The 22285-nt window shown below is 39.0% G+C and overlaps 1 protein-coding gene across 4 annotated transcripts; it reads left to right on the forward strand.

Moving 5' to 3' along the window:
* Positions 1–63: 63 nt before the first annotated feature.
* SRSF11 (serine and arginine rich splicing factor 11) lies at positions 64–21988 on the forward strand. 4 transcript variants are annotated; one of them, XM_040610697.1, is made up of 12 exons: positions 64–311; positions 6510–6643; positions 10630–10739; positions 12788–12880; positions 14358–14407; positions 15931–16058; positions 17060–17141; positions 18267–18398; positions 18976–19065; positions 19659–19754; positions 20400–20538; positions 20647–21988. In XM_040610697.1, the coding sequence occupies exons 1-12, from the start codon at positions 184–186 to the stop codon at positions 20842–20844; spliced, it is 1380 nt and encodes a 459-aa protein (XP_040466631.1). In that variant the 5' UTR covers positions 64–183; the 3' UTR covers positions 20845–21988. The 4 variants fall into 4 exon arrangements, with proteins under 4 accessions (XP_040466631.1, XP_040466632.1, XP_040466634.1 ...); XM_040610698.1 differs by having other exon boundaries at positions 20650–21988; XM_040610700.1 differs by lacking the exon at positions 64–311 and having other exon boundaries at positions 6530–10333.
* Positions 21989–22285: the final 297 nt, after the last annotated feature.

Genomic DNA, 22285 nt, shown 5'->3' on the forward strand with positions numbered 1-22285 from the left:
AGGCAGGCTGGTGAGGCGGGCGGGCGGGCGGCCGGTGGTGCGCGGCGGCGGGGCAGGGCCGGGCCGGGCCGGGCCGGAGGCGGCAGGAGGCGCGGCGAGGAGCTGCAGCCGGGAGCTGCTGGGGCCTAACGCGCTCTTCCCTCTCCCCGATGTGTTTGTAGCAGCGGAGCGGGCGGCAGCGCAATGGCTTCAAGCAGCGGCACCGACGTGATCCAGGTCACCAACGTCTCCCCCAGCGCCAGCTCCGAGCAGATGCGGACGCTCTTCGGCTTCCTCGGAAAGATCGAGGAGCTGCGCCTCTTCCCCCCCGAGTGAGTTCCTCCCCCCGGAGCGGGCCCCTTCCTCCGCCTCTCCGCGGCCCGGCCGCCGCCTCCGCCTTCCCCTCCCCTCCCCCAGGCCCGCCTCCCGCCTCCATGGCGGCCGGCGGCAGCTCCCGCCGCGCCGATACTCCAGGCCGCGGGCTGCCCCCGCCGCCGCCCGCACCTCGGTTCTGCCGGGCCCCGCAGCCTCGCCCCGTGTGCCTGGGGCGCGGTGGAGCCCCCTGCCGCGGGCCGCGCTCGGCTGCCTCCGCAGATCTCTTTCTTCTTGACTTGCTGGGCTCTAGTACGGGCCCGTGGGCTTACCGCAATCGCGGTTACTCATGCAGTTACGTTATGCACGTATGTGGGGAAAAGATGGTGGTTGATGGCGTGCTGGTTACACGCGGGATGCCTTCTGTCAGACGCACATTTTACTCGGGAGTGTTTATTCCAGGATTGTCTCGCTAAAACCTCTGCTGTCTGCATAACCTCTGGAACTGTGGGCGGTTTTTGGATTGTTGGCCAAAACCCTAAAACTTTTATATAAGTATGCCTTCTTTGCAAGGAATTTTGTGCAAAATGGGCAGGTAATCAGTAATACACAGACAATACACATTATTATGTTAGGTGTTAAAATTGATTTTGGTCACTTCAGTTTGATTTGTTTTGCAGAGTCTAATGTCATTGTATGTTGACCTTTTGCATATGTATTATGTAAGTAAAAAGGTTTTCTTTTGCGGTGATGAACGAGGTTTGCTTGATTGGAGAAAAATCAAACAAGAACACAGTCAATTATTTTTACTACCCAAAACTTCGGATTTTTTTTACTTCAGGAAAAAAAACCACCACCAAAGCATTCATTTTTTTTCATCATTGAATCTTCAATCCCTGTTAACACAAAACCAAGAAAATTCACCTACCCTGCTAGCTGCTTGTGTATGCAAATTCAGAAACAGTATTTCTAGTGTTTTTGCAGTTTCTTTATTTGGGTTGGATTTTGGCCATGCCGTGTTAGATGTTAAAGCATAGAAGGAGATGGACTGTATATGTAACTGAAATTGAGGGACAGTTCCAAATGTGAGAGTTGCATTGTTAATAACTGGGGTAACTGTACTTAAATGGCAGAACTATTAATGCTTGGCAGCCAGTGAAGTAACTCACCTTTAAACAGATGCAGTTATTTGTGCTGCTCTGTATTTTAATGTTTTGTTCAGTTTTTAAGGAAGGTTATTATGGGTGAATTCTTTTTCTGAAACTTTGTAGTTCTAGTTGCATTAACTAATATATTTAAAGATCACTTTTGTGGTGTTGGAATGAAGTGCTCTACAAAAAACGCCAAAATCCAAAGCCCAGCCCAGCAAGTCTCCCTCTACCATACCTGAGACTGTCTGTACATTCTTCACTTGGCTCCTTTGCACAAATGTCTAGTGAAACACTGGCCCCACAGGACCCTACTCGGTATAAGCATCAGATCTGTCTTGGGGTTTTGTGTTGGAGAGAAGTCTGTGATAGGTATGTTGTGGAACTGGGCTGTGGGAAGAGAAGAGGGGGCTTCAGGGACATCTGCATTGTAGCCTTGTGTCTGTAATGTTTGAGATGACTTAGGTACTAGTCACTATCAGTCTTCAGGGCGATCTTACTGGTTTGTGTCCTAGCATAAGTTTATTTCTGCCAGAAGGCTTAGGTCCTGCTTGTGACTGCTGCCTCCTTTGTTCTGGCACAGGTGTTCTTGTCACTTCAGCTGGGTTGTATTGTTGGTATAGAAGAATACGGAGTTGACTGCCTTGGCGAAGGCTACGTGCTGAGGGAGAAAAGGCAACAAGATGCAAATAACTCCAGTGACCCAGGTGGCAGATACCTCAAATTGGATGACCAAAAGTTACTTACAAGATTTGGCCTAAATGTCTTTCTTATTTCAAAGTCTTAAATAAGAGGAGGATAATACTTCTTCATCTCATAGGGAGATTGTGAAGATTTCTTAGTATTTATGGGTAACTGTAGAAAAGCCATGGAAGAAATTTAATACGGAACAGGAAATGTAGTGAAACTAGATAGGGCTTGCACAGAAGGTGTAGAAAATACTGAATAGCTGTTGACATGAATGTTATATATCTTCATTCTAGACTGTATGGCTTGGTAGAAAAACAGCATTTTTGAAAACTATGTAAATGTTGTGCAGTTGATATTAGACCTGGGCACTTTTCCGGACTGGGATTAATTTTTAACCTTACTGTGTAAGAAGGTTTTGTATCTTTTCCTTTGTGCTGCTGCCCATACAGATGCCAAGGGCTCTGGCACCTCTAGACCTGCTGCAGTTCTCTGCTGGGGTGCTCAGGAATCTGATCTCAGATTGCTGAGTCTCTGATGTCATTTCACACCAAAGGGGGATGTATTTTCTGATAGTGGCAGGTTCTTTTATCTGTTTCTTTTAAAGCCTTTTCTGTTCCTTCTCCTTTAAACTTCACATCCTGACTTTTTCCCCGCCCATGGGTGTTCATCTGTTTTTCAGGGGGTAGAAGATGTAAATTGTAATCTGTAAATTCTCTCCGTAGTCTGAATCTCTGTAATTCCCAGGTTATACTTGGATTCTTTCTTGCGTATAGTATTTCTGAGTAACCAGTTACATTTTTCCACTCCCTTATTTGATCTTTCTCTTGGTTACTCTGATTGTACTGTCCCATGTTTAGATATTCCTTATTCTCCCGGGCTTCCATATCAGATATAACTTCCAGAGCTTCTCTACACTTCTGTTTCTTCACCTTCATCTATCTGCTTATCCCAATTTATTTAATCAGCTATTACACATTTTCTGTATAATTCAGCTTCATATTGCACATTAACCCACAACCAGCTGTTTTACTTACATTTTTCCTCCCCAAGCTTGCTTTTCCTTCTTCCTTCTGCTTTACCCCAGCTCGCTTGCGTGGTTCTTGCATTTATTGTATTCCATATAGCTTCATCCTCCTTGGTAGGCAAAACTGAAAAGTGAAAGGAGTGGATTTCTGAGAGTGCGGGGGTTGTGTTTTTTTTAAAAAAGGGGAGATGGGGCATTGTGTGTGCATACACACACATGCTGATTTCAGCATATCCTGTTTAGCATATGAAAATTTTGTTTCCATCAAAACTTAAGTTTCTGCTCTGAAACTTGGATATAAAAAAGTTTATGCCACTGGTGTTTCATATACAAACCAATGTGTTCTCTAGTCTTGCTCTTTAACTATGAGTGATCCAGTCAAATTTTTATGGTCAGATAATTTTACCCAAAAAAAAGCACATCTGGTGGAGAATACAGAGTTAAAGCTTTGATAAAATGAGGAGTGTGCTTAGTAAAAATTTCGTATGTGGATGGCATAGTAATTAGCAAGATCTTTTGTCTTATCTAATAATTGCCAATAAAAGTTCCACTGGCATTACTTGCAATGGCCACTGGTAGTTGTTCTGCTAAGAGGATGACACTTCAGTTTCCAAGTGACACCCTTGGATTGGTTCTTCTTGGGGGGGGGTTCTTTGTTTTGGTTTTTTTTCTTCAGTTTTCTTTCTGGGTGCCTTTTTTTTTTAAAAAAAAAAACCTGTTTCTTCCCACCCAACAAACATGGTAATGTTGAAGAACACCTCTTGTGTGGTCAATGTATTCGATCCAGCCTGATTTTACATCAGTAATAATGCCGGTAATGGTGTTTATCTAAGTGGCAGAAATACCCTTTAAAAAAATCAGACAGTATTTAAGATGTTGGTTGCAATGTGAGGCAACTTTGTTGGAGCAAGTAGTTAGAGGTTATGATACGAAGGTTGGATTTCCCTGTTTATCTGCTGTATTTCGGAATCTACGGTACTTCAGAATAGGTACGTTGTTCAGACACCAACCAGAGTAAATTGTCGTGTGTCTCAGCATTCATAGGCATGATGTCTGAGAGGCAATTACTAAATTTTTCAATCTCTGGTGAATTAGAATAACTATGTCCTTTTTTAGGTAACTTGAGAACATTCTGTTCTTGATAAATTTCGCTCATTACAGCTTGGATTATAGAGTGACTAGAAATACATTTTTTAAAATGAAATACACTGATTTGTATTAAATGTCAGGCTGCATAAGCATAGCCTTACGTATTTTTGGTAGAACTTGTGGATTCAGGTAGCTGTACAATTTAGTACATAGTGGTATTCATGTCTACTCTGTCTCATGTTCCCATGTTATCACAGACATTTTAAGAATGTTTGAAAATGCTGTACTGCACTTATGTAATAAATTGTTTACTTTTTTTTAGAACTTGGTGTAGTGTACCATTTGGGTATGCCATAACTTCCTGGTTTACTTTCTTTAAAATTTTACTGCTGTGATTTTGTTGAACATTATGTGCTAATGTTTCTCTAGTTTCTATGCTTTGGATTAGAAAAGGCACCATCTTGGCAAGCTACTTTGTATTCATAGATATGAAAGAGCTAATAGTTTCAATTTTTCTATCTCTGTGACATCAATCACTGCAGTGTTGCTTTCCAGTTTATTAAATCTGCAAGATGTTGGGTGAAATGGGTGTTTCTAACTTTTAAGATCCTAACAGCTGTGATACGCTGGCTCCACTCTAGTTTTTCACATCAGGTGAAATTTAAAGTATATTAAAATGTGATCTGAAGACTTTAATTCTTGCATTTGTGTAACTTGCATGTCAAGCTGGGCCTTTGCTCAGTGGCGGTGAAGGTTAGATAGGTTTTGGCATTTGCACTAACAAAAATAGATCTTGGATGTCTTTCTCGTTGATGTCGAAGTCGTTCTCCTGAATTCTGACAACACTGTCCGTGCTTTCAGTGCTTGGAGACTTGATCAATGTTTTTCAACCCAGATAAAATTGTTTTGGGAGGAGGATGTGTTGTGAAGAGCTAGTTTTACAACCTTTTCTGGGAATCTGGTTAGTAAAAGCAGATCTTTGTCATGAAGAACTAGGGAGGATGTTTCAGAGCTACCTCTTTAGGCTAATTTGTACCTCTGGTACTTGAGGGCAGACCTGAATAGCACATGTACCCTGGCCTTGTTTAGGGACAGGGGGTTTAGGACTTGCTGCTACTTTTGGTACCTGCACTGTGCCTTCTGGAGGCAACTTTTAACTCATCTGCTGCACAAGTGGCCTGCGTACGAATTTTTCTTACTGTCTTTTAGTTTATGTGTCTGATTAAAGCAAATTCTGCACCATTTTCAGGATATATGGACTCTCAAAGCCCATTCAGGACCTTTACCAGGTTGATTCTGCCTGCAGTTTTCAGACATTTGATTGGGGGCGGGGGCAGGGGGAGATGCGCATGCTGTTTAATGGCCTAGAAATCTTTTCTGTTGTTGTAGGAAGTAGGTATTTCTGGTTGTTTTTTTTCCCCAAGGAACCCAAAACTTCTGCCTTCTCTTTTCCATGTGTGGGATTTTTTTGTGCAGTTCTGCTGACAGACGCTCATTTTGAGCCGTGGAGTAGGTACAGACTTATCTTGTGAAGAGGTCCATGCTTACTGATCAGTTATTTAGGAGCTTCTCACCCATTAGTGAGGTTTCAACTGTAGTGTTGCCTACCTGAACTTCTTGATTTTCTTTGCTTAGTTCTGTTACCGCTGAATGATGGACACCTGTTTGGCAGCATACATCTCTTCAGAATGAACTTGGGCAGTTCCTATATGTGTGAGAAGCAGCATGATGGAAGTCTAGAAGCTTTTCTGAAATTGTGTTGATAACTAAAATCATAGTGGTCTTTTAATTGTTATCCTCTTATTTCATAATTCACCTTAATAAGTATTTGGGGGCGTAAAGCAGAGAGTGTAAAACTACTGGGTTTGTTAACTTACGTGGTATACTTATTAGGTAACTTTTTCTTGAGCAAAATTTCTCTTCATCTTCTTCCCCTCTCACAGACAAGTCATGAAAACTAGTTTGCATTTAGGTGACTGGTCATAGATGTATTGTGTGTAATAGAATTAATGTCGGGTTACAAATGAGTCAATAAAACTATTTCTGCTATTTTACAGTGAATTAGCTTCATTCAGTTTAATTTTGTATCTGTGGTCATGCAAAGTGATGTTTGATACAAAACCTGAAATCATGTTCTTGCATAGAAAGTACCTTGTGACTTCCTGGTTTGACAAAAGTGGGGAGCCAGTAGAAGCTACAAGTTTCATGCTGTCAGGCTTGCTTCCATCTAAGTAAATTTTTGGGTTTTGTTTTGTTTTTTTTTCCAGTGATTCTCCTTTGCCTGTTTCATCGCGTGTCTGTTTTGTAAAGTTCCATGATCCTGACTCAGCAGTTGTGGCCCAGCATCTGACAAACACTGTATTCGTTGACAGAGCGTTGATAGTCGTACCATATGCAGAAGGTTTGTGAATTGTTTAATGGCCTATGAAGCCACCATATGATGGCATTTTATTCCAGTATAGTTCACAAAAATGAGGATTAGTAAAATGTCAAACATGTAAGTTATTAACATTTTGAAACCCTTGGTATATTGCCATTGGCCCATGGATTATATGAATTTTTTTTTTACTCTATTGACACTGAAGGGAAGTGGAAAGTTTACCTCTTACTGGTTTTGCGTGTCTTTAAGTTTAGAGTATTAACATCTTAGGCAGAATTATTTGCAAATTTTGCTCTTTATCAGTCTCAGTGAGACATTTTCCTAAACAAATTTACAGAAACAGGTCAACATTTTAAGGAAATTTTGCCTTAATAATTGTTTGCCACTTTGACATAGGTGTAAATCTCTTCATGAGAATGGTTTCTCCCTCCCTGAGAGTGCATGGGAGAGTAGATTAACATTTCTTTGAGATGCTGCCACTGTGTTTAGTTGGGAACTTCCTTGAAAAGGCACTCACTTTCATTGTGAATTCCAGTATACCAAGGGTTTGAATAATTATGGTTTAAATTGAAAGTGAGATCTTCCAAGAGGTGCCAAATGGGCACTGGTATTAGTTTTTTATTCCAAGTTTTCTTGTTCATCCTTGATATATTTGATAGAATTTCACTAAATAATAAACTCTTCTCTCTGTTATTTGTGTGTGTGATTTTTGTAGTGGAGAAGGCAAATGCAAAGCCCTTCCAGATGACTGAAAAACAGTGGGTCCTCTGCAGCTACAGGGGATTCTAGACATTAACTAAAGGCCAGCAAGCACTCAAGTCCCCAAGTGTTTTCCTGGTGTAACCACTTGTTAACTACATTTTCTCTTCTTCTTTTTATTTTTACATTTTAGGGTGTTACAGTAATTTGAAAGGCAATGAGCAGGGTTTTTGGAACTTACCTTAAAAACAAAGTGCTGAGAAGACACCTCTTCTTACAGAAGTCTTATTAAACTCTTCTAGACTTGCTTTAGAAGTAACTGATTTCCATTGTACTGTTTCTTGATTTACTTCTGAAATAATGGATTTTCCCAGATCGCTTGAATTAAATAAATTCTCTGCAGATTAAGTCATGTTGCAGTAATAAATTTGGTACATGGCCTGGGTTCAGACCTGTAATGAAGACATTGTAATGCTGTAGGCTGTCTTTTGAGTCCTGGGGAGCTGTCTTATCTTTGTATTCTTTAAACTTAAAAGATATGAAAACTTAATTTCTGGAACGTAGGAATCTGCAGCATGACCTTTGATTGAGATGTGCTGCTTTTTGAGAGTATAGAACACATTCTGAAATTGCCATTGAGTTACTGCTTCTGCTAGTTTAGGTATAATAACATAGCTGAAAGGTATCTTGTCCTCGTCTTTGTATTGTAGCATGATATAGCAGCAGTCCCTCTGAGTTAGTACAAAATACTCTCCAAGGCCCATGGTGAAGATTGTTAGTGTTTAACTTTTCCAATAAGGATAAAACCATTTTTCTCTTTGTCAGTCTGATTTTGTCCATTGTGCTTGATGGTGGATAAATCTGGCACATAGACAAATCTGCCCAGTAGTTTTGTTTCAGATTGTGTAAAGAAAATAATAAAGTAGAATATTTGAATGGGCCTGTTTAAATCAAGGAGTTCCTCATGGGCTGTTTCTTGTGGTGGTCTAGCAGATCACAATGTTGATGTTTTTGGCATAATGATGTGGCGTATCACAAGAGATAATGTTCAGCCCATAAAGTTATGCCCCCTGGTTTTGTAATTATATGCTCTTGTCCCTGTGCTGGAGTATAGTTTTCCCTGCAAATGCATTCTGCCAGGGTCCCAATTCAACAAGCTATTTAAGCACAATACAGCAAGGTTCTTAAAACTATAATGAAATTGCTCATGTGCTTAAAGCCAGGCATATGCTTAATTACTGTGCTGAACTGGGCCCTTTTATCTTTTATTTTCTACTGTGATAATTCTGTATTAATATTGCCTGTCACTAAAGTGAATGTTTATTATCTGTTTAGTGCAATAATTATCCCCTATATCACAAGCGCACTCCAGTTTTAGCATACACAGACATTTTGGTGTTGGCTGTTGCTTTGTGTTATAGAACTATACACAAAGTCTACGGTAAGGTTTAGTATTTGTAATTTTCACTGTGATATTCCTAGATTTGGAAGGAACTCTTAAGATTAAAGATGGCTGGGGGGGTATTTAGGTTCTTTGGTTAATGTTTGTTTCTTTTGTCTGTTTCTTTTTCTTTCATTTCTACACATTCATGCAGTATTTCATGGTTCTAACAAAGCAGCAGTAAAAAAAACTTGAAGCATGAAAATTAACTGGTGAGGGGCCTCATTGCTTTTTTTAAAATTGTAGTTTATTTATTTCTAAATACTTTTTAAAAAAACAATTAGAGGATCAGATGCATGATTTTTTTTTTAATGGATGCAGATCTTCTATGAGGTGTCTCAAGATAAGTCTGAGGATTTGTATTTAGATGCCAGAAATGTTGTAGTTGCACTAATTTGAAATGTTTAGATATAATTTATAAATATCCTCTGAGACATAATTTTGCATGCAAAATTACCCCATAATCTCTCTGTAGGTATGTTAATATATTTATGCATTAATGCCCTTTATCTAAATGACCTTTTTCCCCCCCTCTCCCTCCATAACTTTTGGTATCTAAATTGATGACAGCTCAATGACACAAGCAAGATAACAGTGCTGTGTATTATACATTTGTTTATATTATCGGCACTTCTCAGTATAGGTGGAAGGAACCATTACCTTTATTTAACAGTGGTTTTTCTTTTTTGTTGTTGTGTTTTACAGTTCTTTTCCCTGGTTCAGCCTGAACTATATACCAGGCCCTGCTGAAAATACCACCCAACAGTTTTCTTCTGCAGCTTATCCAGTTTCTCTTAAGTGCCCTGTACATATTGTATGTTTTATGATGAGATGCAGTTTCTTAATATGTATTACAGAAACACTACTGGTATTTGCAAATATATAGTAAAATTGTTTTATTGAACTCTCATTCTGGGGGCTTGGGCACATTAACAAATTAATCCATCTGTATAGGGCTTTTGCTGTTGGATAGAATAAAAATACCTACATAATTACTTGTTTTATAGTAGGACCCTTAAAATATGTGCAGAGCAGGCAGTAAAATAAGACACTTGTCTTAGTTGGCTGCAAGATTTTGGGCCAGAAGTTTCTTCTGAAATGGCAGTATGTAGCAGCATTCTTGGTACTATAAGCATGGCACATATTGGAACAAATGCATATTACTGCACAGGTAAGGAATGTGCCACGATATACTGTATGTATGCACCCAACCACCCACAGACACACATACACAGCGTGTATTTGAAGATCTGCAGAGACCTTCATTTTCATTTGACAAGTCAGCAAAAGCCCTACGCTTGATTCAACAAAAAATATTTCCATACCTTCTCTTTAAGTTTTACAAAATTTATATGGTAGGTTAAAAGAAAACATAGTGAACTGTACCATATTATTAACCCCTAAATCAAACTTTTTTTGTCTTGTGTATCTTGATTTTTCTGTGTGCTTTATAGTGAAGCAGCCGACACGAGTCGTTGTTCATAAAACAGCTTTTGAAAGTTGAGAGCACACCCCTGGAGAACCGACTGTGCTTGCTTACGTTTGGTTCATGACTTAAAAATCGAGTACAGGTGATGAAATCTTGGCAGTGTTAACAAAAAAGTAGTGTGTATTGTGCTATTTTTTTGCTCTAGAAACTTAACCATTTGTAGAGAAAAAGGAACAGTCAAATTTTCACACATTGAAGTTTCATTCTGACAAAAAAATTAATGATAAATATTAATAGACATCAAGCTTTGTATTTTAGCCAACATAAGTACTTTCAACAAACTCAGGTGGTGTATCAGGGAGACATTTTCTGGGTGTATTTGTGTATTTTCTGCCTTTGAAATGGAATGCGTTCTAATGCAAGGCTGTTTCTCTGCAGGAGTTATTCCTGATGAGACTAAGGCTTTGTCTCTCTTGGCACCAGCTAATGCTGTGGCAGGTCTGCTGCCTGGAGGTGGACTCCTGCCTACTCCCAACCCACTTTCTCAGGTAGGCTTTCCAGTTAGGCTAAAGTCAAGGCAAATTATTAGTTGTATTGTTAGATTCTAACTTACCTTCTCTTGGGTTTTTTTGGGACAAATAGACCGATGTGCTAATACAGATTCCTAAATGTTTCAGTTCATATACCTCGATGGATTGTTACAGCTGTCTGATACGAATTGTGGCAAAATGGCGATAAGTTGCCAGATGGGTTAATTTTGTTTCCTTAATGTGATACTTCTGGTATCTCAGGGGCCCTGTGTTTATCTCTCTTTCACCCCTCTTCTATCCATTGCATGCTTACAGACAGATTTGACAAGCCATAGACATCTCGTAACTTTTAAATTCATGAAGTTCAAGGAGCTGACATGCTGTGGAGATACCTTCTGTTAATACTTCAGCTGAGGGGGAAAAACAGTAGCCTGTATTTGTTCAATATCTAAATACACAAGAATTTGTGTGGAAGATGAACAGCAAGAATAATAGATTGTGGAAAAAGTTTCAGTCAAAACGCATACCTTATTAGGGAACAGAGAATCAAAGTACTAGAGGCAAAGTAATAAGAGTAAAGCTTCGTTAATTCTGCAGTTCTCACATCTGCTTCATCTTGTGCTTAGCTCTTTGTGTAGCTGCTGTTAGGGTTTCTGATTGCATGAAAGATACACTCGCCATTGAGTTGTTCAGAAGGTCTTTATAACCATATGCAGAGGGAAAAGTCTAAACTTTAACTGTGAAACTTGAGGAAATGGATGGAAGAAACAAATACTGTCTTAAAGATTTCTTTCACCTAAACCTGTACATATATAAATTCCTGAAAACTATTGTTGAACCACCTTAATTTTAGTTCTGTCACTCTGAATCCCCACCTACTCCCAATCCATTTAATAGTAGAATTTATTTAACACATCCATTTTTACGGAAAATGATGGTGGATGGTCAGTTGTTGGTTTTTTTTTTTCAAACACATCTTGAAAGCTTGTTACATAGCTCCTTTTGGCTGTTACTGGGGGTTGGGCACCTAACTCAGTAAAAATGAATTAGCTGTAATTTACATTCACAAAATCAACATGTGGGAATGTGGCTTTTTATTTTGAGACTGCAGGGAGAAGCCAATACAATTCAAGAGATCAGCTAATGGAAAAACTCATCAAAAAGTGGAAGGTTCTGCTCCCTTGCTCTTGGCTACATGCTCTTCTTGCTGCTGCTTTTGTGGTGGCTCTGGAGCTCATCTGCTCCTGTAATGAACTGTTATGTTGGCCTGATGCAGACAGCACAGAAATAAGTTCTCTGATGGCTCAGTGGGTTGAATTGGTTGACAAATGAGTCTCAAGTGCCGGAGCAGTCAGAAGGGAGGCAGTGAGAAGGAAGGAAGGGGGAGCAAGACCTCATAGCAACAGGACAGTGTTTGATTAACATAAGGTCATGAGGGTTTTAGCATGGTGTGTGTTTTGTGCCCCCATATGTTTTGATCATGTCGCTTTAAATGGCCCAAAATGAGGTTCCTTTATGAGACTTCAAGATTACTCTAAGGAATTCACATGTATGCCATCATCCTACATATTCTTTCAGTAGCTTTCCAACCCATTTGCCCGTTTTAAGCGAGTTTGAGAAATTTCCAGAGAGGTTGTAATATTATATTTTCTTTTAACATAAAACATGTTAATTTCAGTCCTAAATTGATTTAGATATGTGGTAGCTGGCTCAGAAACTTTTTCATTGTAACACTGGAAAATAGTTTCATTTTAACCTGTTTCTTGAATGCAGTAGAATGCTTTACTTTCTTACTTCTCCCCCTAGCCCGTCCTTGGGATGCAGAGAAAACAGAATTTCGTTTTAGAATATTTATAGGAAAAAAAATCTTTCATACACTAAGCTTTGAAATACCCGAATAAGGAAAACCAAAATACTCTCACTGGCCTTAATATAACGTCTTCTGTAGCTAGAAGCCTAAGTAAAACTTCGTTCAGGTTTCCACGTGTCTTAATGCGTGGGAATCTTGATCTAACTGCTTTTTATCAATGGAATATGGCTTTGTCTAATTGCTGTCTTTGTTACAGATTGGTGCTGTTCCTTTAGCTGCTTTAGGAGCTCCTGCTCTTGATCCTGCCCTAGCTGCTCTTGGGCTTCCTGGAGCAAATTTAAACTCTCAGGTATGTCACACGTTCTGAAATTTCCTTTATTCTCTCTAGCACATGCATAGTTTGACTAGCATACATGATGCTCTTAGTGTTCATCAGTATATTAAATAACAAGCTGGAGATCTGGAAATACTATACTTAGGTTTGAAGAAGTGTTACAAAATATTACTTATTTTTAAAGACTTGGCTCAGTGTAGGCTGCTGGCTCATTTAAACGTCTTTGTTTGTATAAACATAGCATGTTTGTTGTTGCTATAAACATAGCATGTTTATAGGTGAACGCTTCGTTACCCTATTTTCTTTTTTAAATGTAATTTTTATTTGTATCAGTTTAACAGCCACTGTCTGAAAAATGCAGTGATTGATTTTTCTGAACACCAGTTTGGAAAAAATAGTACCTGTAGGAGTATCAAATTAAATGCTAGAAGGACCTAAAAAATACTTTGGGTCTAGTAATCTAATATTTCAGATATGTGTCATTATCAAGCTATGAACCTGTCTTGTACTGACAGTAAAAAAACTTGACTTCTTAATTTTGTAGTAGAAAATACTGAGGAGACCTTGTTAGACTGTAGTCTTTTTAAAACTAAATAAAAGTACTTAAGTACTAAGTAATAGTAGAATATTCGAGTTAACATTTGATACTGTACAGAGAACATGTTTTACAGGTACAAAAATTTAATGCATTGCTAAGAAATCCATCATTTAGCATTCTCTTTATGCATGCCATGTGTAGTAACAAGCAAATAACGGTGATAATGAAATAACAAATGGGACAAAAAGCATTCTAAATGCGTATTAGAAAAATACAAATTTGGTATGATGAAGATTTGTTTCCTCTGTCCATTAAGCCAGCTGATTGTAACAAACTGTTTAGGTTGAGCATGTGGCTGCCTCTGTATAAAGAAAATTATTGGGGACTAACCATTTTGTTGTTAATACACCACTGCTACAGGAAGTGAGCAATTGTAATAATATCTGGATTTTCCTAAGAGCTGTAAAGTATGTATTTTTTGTGGAATTTTTAAAGTAAAGAAGCTTCTGTTTATTCTTCATAAATTGACATTGAGACTTCCCACGGACAGGCAACTTAGCTCTCTTAAGAGGTCTCTCCTTAAGTAACAGAGAAATAACCTGTAAATATCAGAAGTGTATTTGTATATTAAAGTTCTTTGACTCTGTTCTGGAAAGGGCCTGTGCTTGGTTGCTGTAGAAAAAAACCAACTACCTAAGCACCACTGAAATGTGATGTTGGCACCCTCACCACCATCCACAAGTTCTAAACCAGAACAATACGCCCTTTCATCTGTGACTTGGTTGGGGGGGGTGGGTGTTTGTTTTGTTCTTTCCTCTGTAGAGACTTTGTGCTTTAGCTAATGCTTGAGCATACATTCAAGGAAGGTAATATTCCTAAACATATACATCTTCCAACAGGGTTTAAACTTTTTTCTTTTTTTTTTTTTTTTTTTTTTTTTTTTTCTCCTCACAGTCTCTTGCAGCAGATCAACTACTAAAACTTATGAGCACAGTGGATCCAAAGTAAGCATCAGTGTTTACAAATACTTGTATTGCAATACACTTGGATCTTGGGAATATCTGTTGTGATAAATTATCCAGTCTTTGTCCTGCTGGATCTAATTAAGGTTGGAGAAGACTAATGTCCTGGGGATCTTGTGCAGACTCTTTTCTGTGGTAGAGAGAAGGGGAGGAAATGAAGATTATCCAAGTTGCTTGCATCTGTGGAATAATGCTGATTAATTTCTGGGATTTCATTTTGCTAGAGACAGAAATTCAGTTTTTTGTATGTCATTTTTGTCACTTCTGTGTCTAACTGTAAAGGTGCATCTGGCACCTTAGTCCTGCAAGGTCGACATGGAGGGGCTGTAACTGAGAATGTGCCGAGACCAGCAACTGTTGTAAAAGACAGTAACAAAAGTCTATGTATGCTACAGCTATCAAAAGATAACAAAAGACAGCATCTTTTATTACTTGGTAGAAAGAAGGAGCAAATAACAGTAAGCACAAGTATTTGCTCATTTTATTTAAGTATCCAGAAAAAGGATAATTTTATTCAAAGTATTATGGCTTGGGGACAGCAAGTAGGGAAGGATTGTAGTGCTTAGTGTGCCATTAAGCTACTGATAACATTGCTGTGGGATGATGGAAGCATATGCCATTGGAAAAAAGCTATTAGACACATTAGTAGGTGAAAAGTCTACTTAAATGCAAAGAAACCACATCTGCCTCAGAAAGCCTTTGTGTTGCATGTTGCATGAAACTTTGGAGAGAATTCTTTCCGTTCTCAACTTCATGAAAGATACCGATGTATGCTTGCCCTGCTGCTGTATTAGCTAAATAGACTTCTAACCCTGTTTGGCTGTTCCATTGTTTTTACATTGTCAGAGCAATCTGACCTGTACCAGGGGATAAGGTTATATATGTGATCTATCTTTGTTTTAATACTGTTCTGGTGTATTATTACCTATTTTAAATTGACATTTCTGTAAGCAGGGAATGCGTAACTGATTGAACGAAATAGTTACTCAAGTTAACGGATTAGATAAACATCAGTCAGGTATATTGGGTATACCTGCCTGGTTTCAAAGCCACCTTGTAGAACACACCTTCCACACTTAAAATTCCACCGGTGTTTGTATGCTTCTCAGTGTGGCTTACAAAAATGAAGGCTGGCTCTCTACTGCGTAACATAACTCTTTCCTGTGGAGTTGCTTTTTCAGGTGATGAGAACTGAAATTTTGTTGTGCAAAAATGTTCTGAAAAGTCTCGTTAGAAACATCTGTGCAAGACAGTACAAACTTTCCTGCGATTTACAGTTTACTGGAATTCTAAGAGCTGTATATGCTAGGATCTTGTGCTGCTGTTTTCAGCACAGATACCGCATCTTGGACTTAATACTCTGTTGCCTGAATGGTGACAGAATGCAGGCTGATCCAGATTCACTTGGATCGGTCACTTGGAATAGGCTATAAACGGACAATGGAGGCATTTCTTTCTTGGATTCATCAATACTGAATTTCTAAAATTCTTTTTTTATTTACCAGGTTGAACCATGTAGCTGCAGGTCTTGTTTCACCAAGTCTGAAATCAGATACCTCGAGCAAAGAAATAGAAGAAGCTATGAAAAGAGTACGAGAAGCACAGTCATTAATATCTGCTGCTATAGAGCCAGGTAATTTTAAATTGTAGAATACTTTGTTCAGTTCAGGATGAGAGTTTTGATGTAGTATATGATAAAAGCTAATAGTCTGTTGCAAAATACTGGCTTATTGGCTTAATGGTTTCATGTTCTGCACTGACTAATTTATAGTTGACAGGTTTTTAATTGTCCTACAGTGTGAATGCTGCATGCGTTCTGCAGAATGATGCAGGGAATTAATCATCTGTTGTTTTTCCCAAAATTCATTTGAACTGAGGACTGCAAAATGCTTGAGCTGCCCCTGATGGAAGTTCATACTGCCATCTCTGAGATTTCATTGGAAACAGCAAGTGGCTTAACCACTTGACATCCCAGTCATGTTTGTTCTTGGGGATTATTTCCTTCCTTTTAATTCCTAATCTGTGGAAGTTTGTAAGTAATTGTTTTTATTGAAGCTTAGTCTGATAGGCCTTATTCTGGAAAAAGATGCAGCAGTTCATCCATAAATGTCAGATCCACCAAATCTGAGAAGCAGTAACTTGGAACTCTGAAAATACAGTTTTGCAGCCCTCCTGATACGTTTTCAGGGAAGAAAATGCTTTTGTTATACCAGAAAAATGGGCCGATAGTTTTGCTTGAGGCTTTTTGTGGGAAATTCAAAACAATAATTTGAGAGATTTCTTCAGCCCTTCCCCAAACAGCAGAAATTCTGAGATTTTTAAGAAGACTTCCCTTTGCCCTGCAGCTGTCATCTTTTAATTGACTTAAACATTTTCTGAATTTCGACTTCTTCAGTTTTGCATAAAACTCTATGTTGGTTTTCTGTCACATACCTGTCTTTGTCATGTGTTTGTTGTTCATGTCATCTTGTGAGGAAAAGGATAGATAAGCCTTAATTTCAAATGTCAAAATATTCCATAGGTTTTCTTTATTATATCTATAGCATGAAACTCAGTTTGCTTTCCTTTATAAAATCTTTTTGAATACTAAAGTAACATTAAGGGGTTTGCTATGTTTTTCCTTCTTAACTCTAGACAAAAAAGATGAAAAACGAAGGCATTCAAGGTCAAGGTCACGCTCAAGGAGGAGGAGGACACCTTCTTCATCTAGGCACAGGTAGTTAGCTTATTTGAATTTAAAAAACCACACATATCTGAAACAATTCCTTCAAAAATACTTGTTGGAAGTAACACTTCACTGGTGGAGGCTGACAGACGGAAGGATGTCCATGACCTGAAGAAAGCTGAGGCTGCGACTTGGCTAGGCTGTGCTGTGAGAGGGAGGCCCACCTCTGTTTTTGTAGAAAGGGTCCGAGAGAGATGATAGCAAAAAGTATTTTGAAAAATAAACCATTGCAGAAAGCATGTCAGGGCACCTAGTTTGGACTGGACTCCGATTTTATTTATCTTGTATCAGATAAGAAACACCTTAGCGCAGAGCCTTGGTTGTACGCCGCCCTCACTACTATGGATACCTAAGGCATTGTAGGCTGTCCGTTTTACAGTAGTTCCTTAAATCGCTGTTCTTTCTTCAGTCTCTTTCCAGTGTGCTCGTGTGGCACTTAAAATTTGTCTTAACACCAAGTACTAAGAGGCTTCGCTGAGCATTGTTATTTATGTTTGTAAACATTCATCTATTGGGCTGTTGGGTTCTAGTATGTGCAGCAAATTCAGCTTAGTGGAAGTCTCTGGGACAAAAGTTTTTCTAGCGTTTTCTAGGTATGATTTACTTGGAGATCAGGTCTGGTCAGGTGTCCTGACTAGAGATCTTAATATTGTCCTGCCCAAACAGAAAGGCATATGGCTCGTTTAAGCTGTTGGCTTGTCAACTGCAATTGGACAGTGCGTGCCAGTGGTCCGTGCAAAGCCATTTTAACAGTGGCCTTCCCATTTGTACTTTGCTGTTTGCATGTTCAGTAATTGGCTTGCATTTGGTTTAGTGTACTAAAAAGGTCTTTGCATTTCTGTGTGACTTAGCAGTTTTCCTCTACAAAAGGACTGATACTTACAAGGAGAATAGTAAGAGAGCTGATAGAAGCATCATTGTTCTTTGACATTTAGCATTTGTGCACTTACTCTTCCAGTTTCCTTGGCGGACTCAATGAGACTCCTTTGCTGTTTTCTATGTTCTTTTTTCTGTATCATTGTGCATTATACTACTATTAGCACTGAGCAGATGGATTCTGAACGGTGTATCAAAATTTCATACATTTAACTCCCTTGTATGATGTGTTACTGGTAGACGGTCAAGAAGCAGATCAAGGAGAAGGTCCCATTCAAAATCAAGAAGCAGGAGGCGATCCAAAAGTCCAAGGCGAAGAAGATCTCATTCCAGAGAGAGAAGCAGAAGGTCTAGGAGCACATCCAAAACCAGGTGATTGCTTCAGTAAATCTAATCTATTTGCTTTAAATTAAATTACTAAATTCTGGTGCTTAATTGAAAAAAAATAATCAAAAACCACACAACCCAAAATGTTAAAAAAACCCCCACAAATAAACATAAAACCTAGGGCACAATGAACTAGTGGTTCTTTTTAAAGTCAGAGTCTTTTGTAACATGTCACAGAATTACAATTGCCCCATAGACATGCAGTTAGTTACATAAAAACATGTAACATGCTTTTCCTGAGAGTCAACAGATGCAGCAGGAATTAGCTGAATCACTCACTAGCTGTCTTTGCAAAGCAGGAAATGTGAGCATCTAGACTTGCAGATTTTGTGCTGTTCGTACGCAGAAGCTATCAAAGAGCTATTCTTTATTTTGCTATAGATAACTGTAATCTTTGTTGCCATTCATACAGTGTGACTGGCCCCAGGAATACTAAACAATGTATACCTGTCCAGTGTAGTTACCATGTCCTCATTCATTTTCGTACATGGCAAAAACAGTGGAATGCTGCTTGAATAGTTTGAAACCGACTTGCACTTAAAATCTGTGTTTTACTTAAAAGGGATAAAAAGAAGGAAGAGAAAGAAAAGAAACGTTCTAAAACTCCCCCCAAAAGCTACAGCACAACTAGACGATCAAGAAGCACAAGCAGGTATGGTCATATGAAAGTTTTCCTTGGTCTATTTTCAGCGTGCTTTATCCACTTCAATAGAAATAGCATTCTTGTGTGTAATAGGGTGATGATTCTGTTGTGGATATATTGGGTGTATGCACAAACACAGGGATATGCTCTCTCTCTGTGTCTGTAAGCTGCTTTATTTCCACCCCCTGGTTCCTGCAGTTTTGTGGAGGTATTGTTTGGACTTGGAATAGTTTTACTTGCTGTATATCAAAGAGAGTGTGATGCTTTGAGGTCACTATTAAACTCTTCCCTGATTTGTGGAATAAATACATGCAAAGTGTGTGCCGTTCTTTTTTTAAAAAACTTCTAAAAATTAACTTGCCATATTAACAAGAACAAACTGTTTCTATTTGCAGAAAGAGTCAGTGTCCCTTAATACAGTCTAAGCTAGCGATTTGTTTGTGGAGGTAGAACAGGAAACAACTTCACTCTGCTGAGCAGCAGCTGTGTGGGCTTTGCAGTGCTGCTGATAGTAAATACCCATTTAGAGTTACATGTATTTACTCCCTGTTGTTTGTGCTGGTTTTGGAGCCAGAGATGTATTTGATCTCTCTCTTCTGCAGAGAAAGACGACGTAGAAGAAGCAGGAGTGGAACACGGTCACCTAAAAAACCTAGGTCTCCTAAAAGGAAAATGTCCCGGTCTCCATCTCCGAGAAGGTCAGTAAGCCTCTTGCCTTAAAAAAACCACCAATAAACCACTGGTTTTTGGGTGGAAAATTCCCAAGATGTGAACTATAGCAAAGATCACAGTGGGGTTATTTCGAAGATGGTGTGTGTTTGGCTTGTTCCTTATACCTAGCCAGTAAGCTGACTTCTCAAGGGAGAGTGTGCAGCCTGCTACTGCTTTTACCATAATTTAATCAGCTTCAGGCATAGAGGATCTCTGATAGTGCCCAAGAAGTCCAAACACGAGGTGTTCAGGGGTGAGGAGCAGGAGATACCCAGAGTTCCCGGCCCATGTGGCTCTGTACAGTAGGAGTCAGCTGGCTTTCGGGTGGGCCTGGGCGATTTGTGATCCTCTCCCTGGATAGGGGGAGCATGAGGTGCTGCTTTAAAATGCTGCAGTGTTGTGTTCTTAACACACTCTTCCTTCTGCTTCGCTTTGTTGTATGAGCCATAGCTAAGAATTGGGGATGTTCGGTGATTTTCTGAAAGTGAATGGTTTATCTTCGCTGCACACTGCTGTTTTCTGTCTTTAGATTTGTAATGAGCTATGGGTAGCGGTCTGGACACTGTCTGTGTTCCAGTTACGCACTGGTGTGATAGCGGTTTTCATTCTTCTACGTACTTTTATCATTGTAGACATAAAAAGGAAAAGAAGAAGGATAAAGACAAGGAGAGAAGCAGAGATGAGAGGGAGAGGTCAACAAGCAAGAAAAAAAAAAGTAAAGACAAAGAGAAGGATCGAGAACGAAAATCCGAGAGTGATAAAGATGTGAAAGTATGTTTAAAAACCTGTTTAACTTCCCTGCCTATGCTGTAGTATTAACCTTAAACCAACAGGGGCTTTGAAAGCAAGTTTTACTTTTTTTTTTTTATCTCTGCAAAGCAGGTCACAAGGGATTATGACGAGGAAGAACAAGGATACGACAGTGAGAAGGAGAAAAAGGAAGAAAAGAAAATGGTGGATTCTTCCTCTCCTAAAGTAAAGGAGTCTGCCGCTGATAAAGGCAGCGGCGATTCAGCAAGGGAATCCAAAGTCAATGGGGATGATCATCATGAAGAGGACATGGATATGAGTGACTGAATTTTGCCTTTGCAGTGAACAGAGCTGCAGACGTGCATCAGTGTCATTCCTGTGTGATTCTTTTATGCTGTACTTGTTAATCCTAAATCTAGATGTATACAGCTCTGAGCTATACATGGTTTGTAAATCTCCTGATACTAACTCACATCAAAAGCTTTATAGAAAGGTAACCATTCTTGTTCTGGCCAAAAGGGATTGCGTAGCCAAGCGATTTTTACTAACTTGGTGATGCTTCAAGCAAAAGTAAAAAGCTGCATGCATCTACAGCAGGCATGGACTGTTTGTTGTATGATCTCCTTTAGTAAATCAGCTCACTTATGATAGTGTTTCTAGAATTTGATTCATTGCAGTAATAGAGCAGTATAGGGAATGCACTGACTGCATGTTGATTGTGGCAGAAACATCCTACATGTTCTAAAGTCCTACAGCATATGGTGGATCTACTTAAGGGTCTTAAGTGTGACTACACAAAGAAATTTGACAGTACATCTGAAAATATGCGTTCTGATATAGCTAGGGTTTTTTTTGTTTTGTTTTGTTTTTTTAAGCCATGTGGCTGGGGTTAGTTTGTTTGTTTTGGTTTTCCCGGTGGGTTTTGTTTGGCTTTGACAAAGTTAAAATGCACTAACCTTTTTGAGGGCTTTTGGGTTTTTTTAATCTGTCAGTTGAAATCCATCTCAGGAGACTCGTAATAGTTTGTAACTTTTCTTCTTGAGCCTTGGGAAGTAAAAATCTCTGCTCAGTCAGTGCCCAGTCATTAAAGGTTGATTTGTGCCGTTTTCATAATCCAGGTCGTGTTATTTGTTAATGAGCTAAACACATTGCAGAAAGGTAGTGCATTTTAAGATTGACCTTCATATGCTTTTAAAAGCAAGTCTACTTGATAATGTACTTTTTACTTGATCTCAAGTTGTACAAACTAATGAATTTGTGTTTACTGTCACTGCAGTAGTAATCTTATGCACACAGTGATTCCATGTTATATGCAAAGTAGTTAGGCAAGCTGTTTTCTTAGTTACAGAAGTTCGAGAGCTTTTACTTTTGTGCAGGTAAAAAGACAAAAGTAGGCTACAGTCTGTGCCATGTTGATGTACAGTTTATGAAATTGTTTTACAAAACTTTGATAATAAAACCCTTAAACTTATACTTGTGTTCCTATAAAACTCTGCTGGTATTTATTTACACCACTGAATGTATGAAACTTTACCTCATTCATTTAGATAATCTGTTTTTCCCCATCTACCTATTTTAAAAAGACCGTAACAACTCCATGTCTTCAAAAACTGTAAGTGTGGTGACAGAGCTGCTCAGCCTGCCGTTTTACCTCTAGTCACATATGTTACACTACAGAATTATTTTACTTTTGGGGGAATGAAGGGGATGGGCTTAAATGGGAATCTAAAGGTATTATGGAACAAGTACTTTTAAAAAGAATATGTAT

This window comes from Falco naumanni, chromosome 11 (assembly GCF_017639655.2).
Source record: "Falco naumanni isolate bFalNau1 chromosome 11, bFalNau1.pat, whole genome shotgun sequence".
Lineage (NCBI taxonomy): Eukaryota > Metazoa > Chordata > Aves > Falconiformes > Falconidae > Falco > Falco naumanni.

Bases quoted from the DNA above. Each gene is read 5' to 3' on its own strand.
- SRSF11 (XM_040610697.1), top strand. From the start codon at position 184: ATGGCTTCAAGCAGCGGCACCGACGTGATCCAGGTCACCAACGTCTCC. The intron at 312-6,509 runs GTGAGTTCCTCC...TTTTTTTTCCAG, and splicing joins CTGCGCCTCTTCCCCCCCGA to TGATTCTCCTTTGCCTGTTT. The intron at 12,881-14,357 runs GTATGTCACACG...TTCTCCTCACAG, and splicing joins GAGCAAATTTAAACTCTCAG to TCTCTTGCAGCAGATCAACT.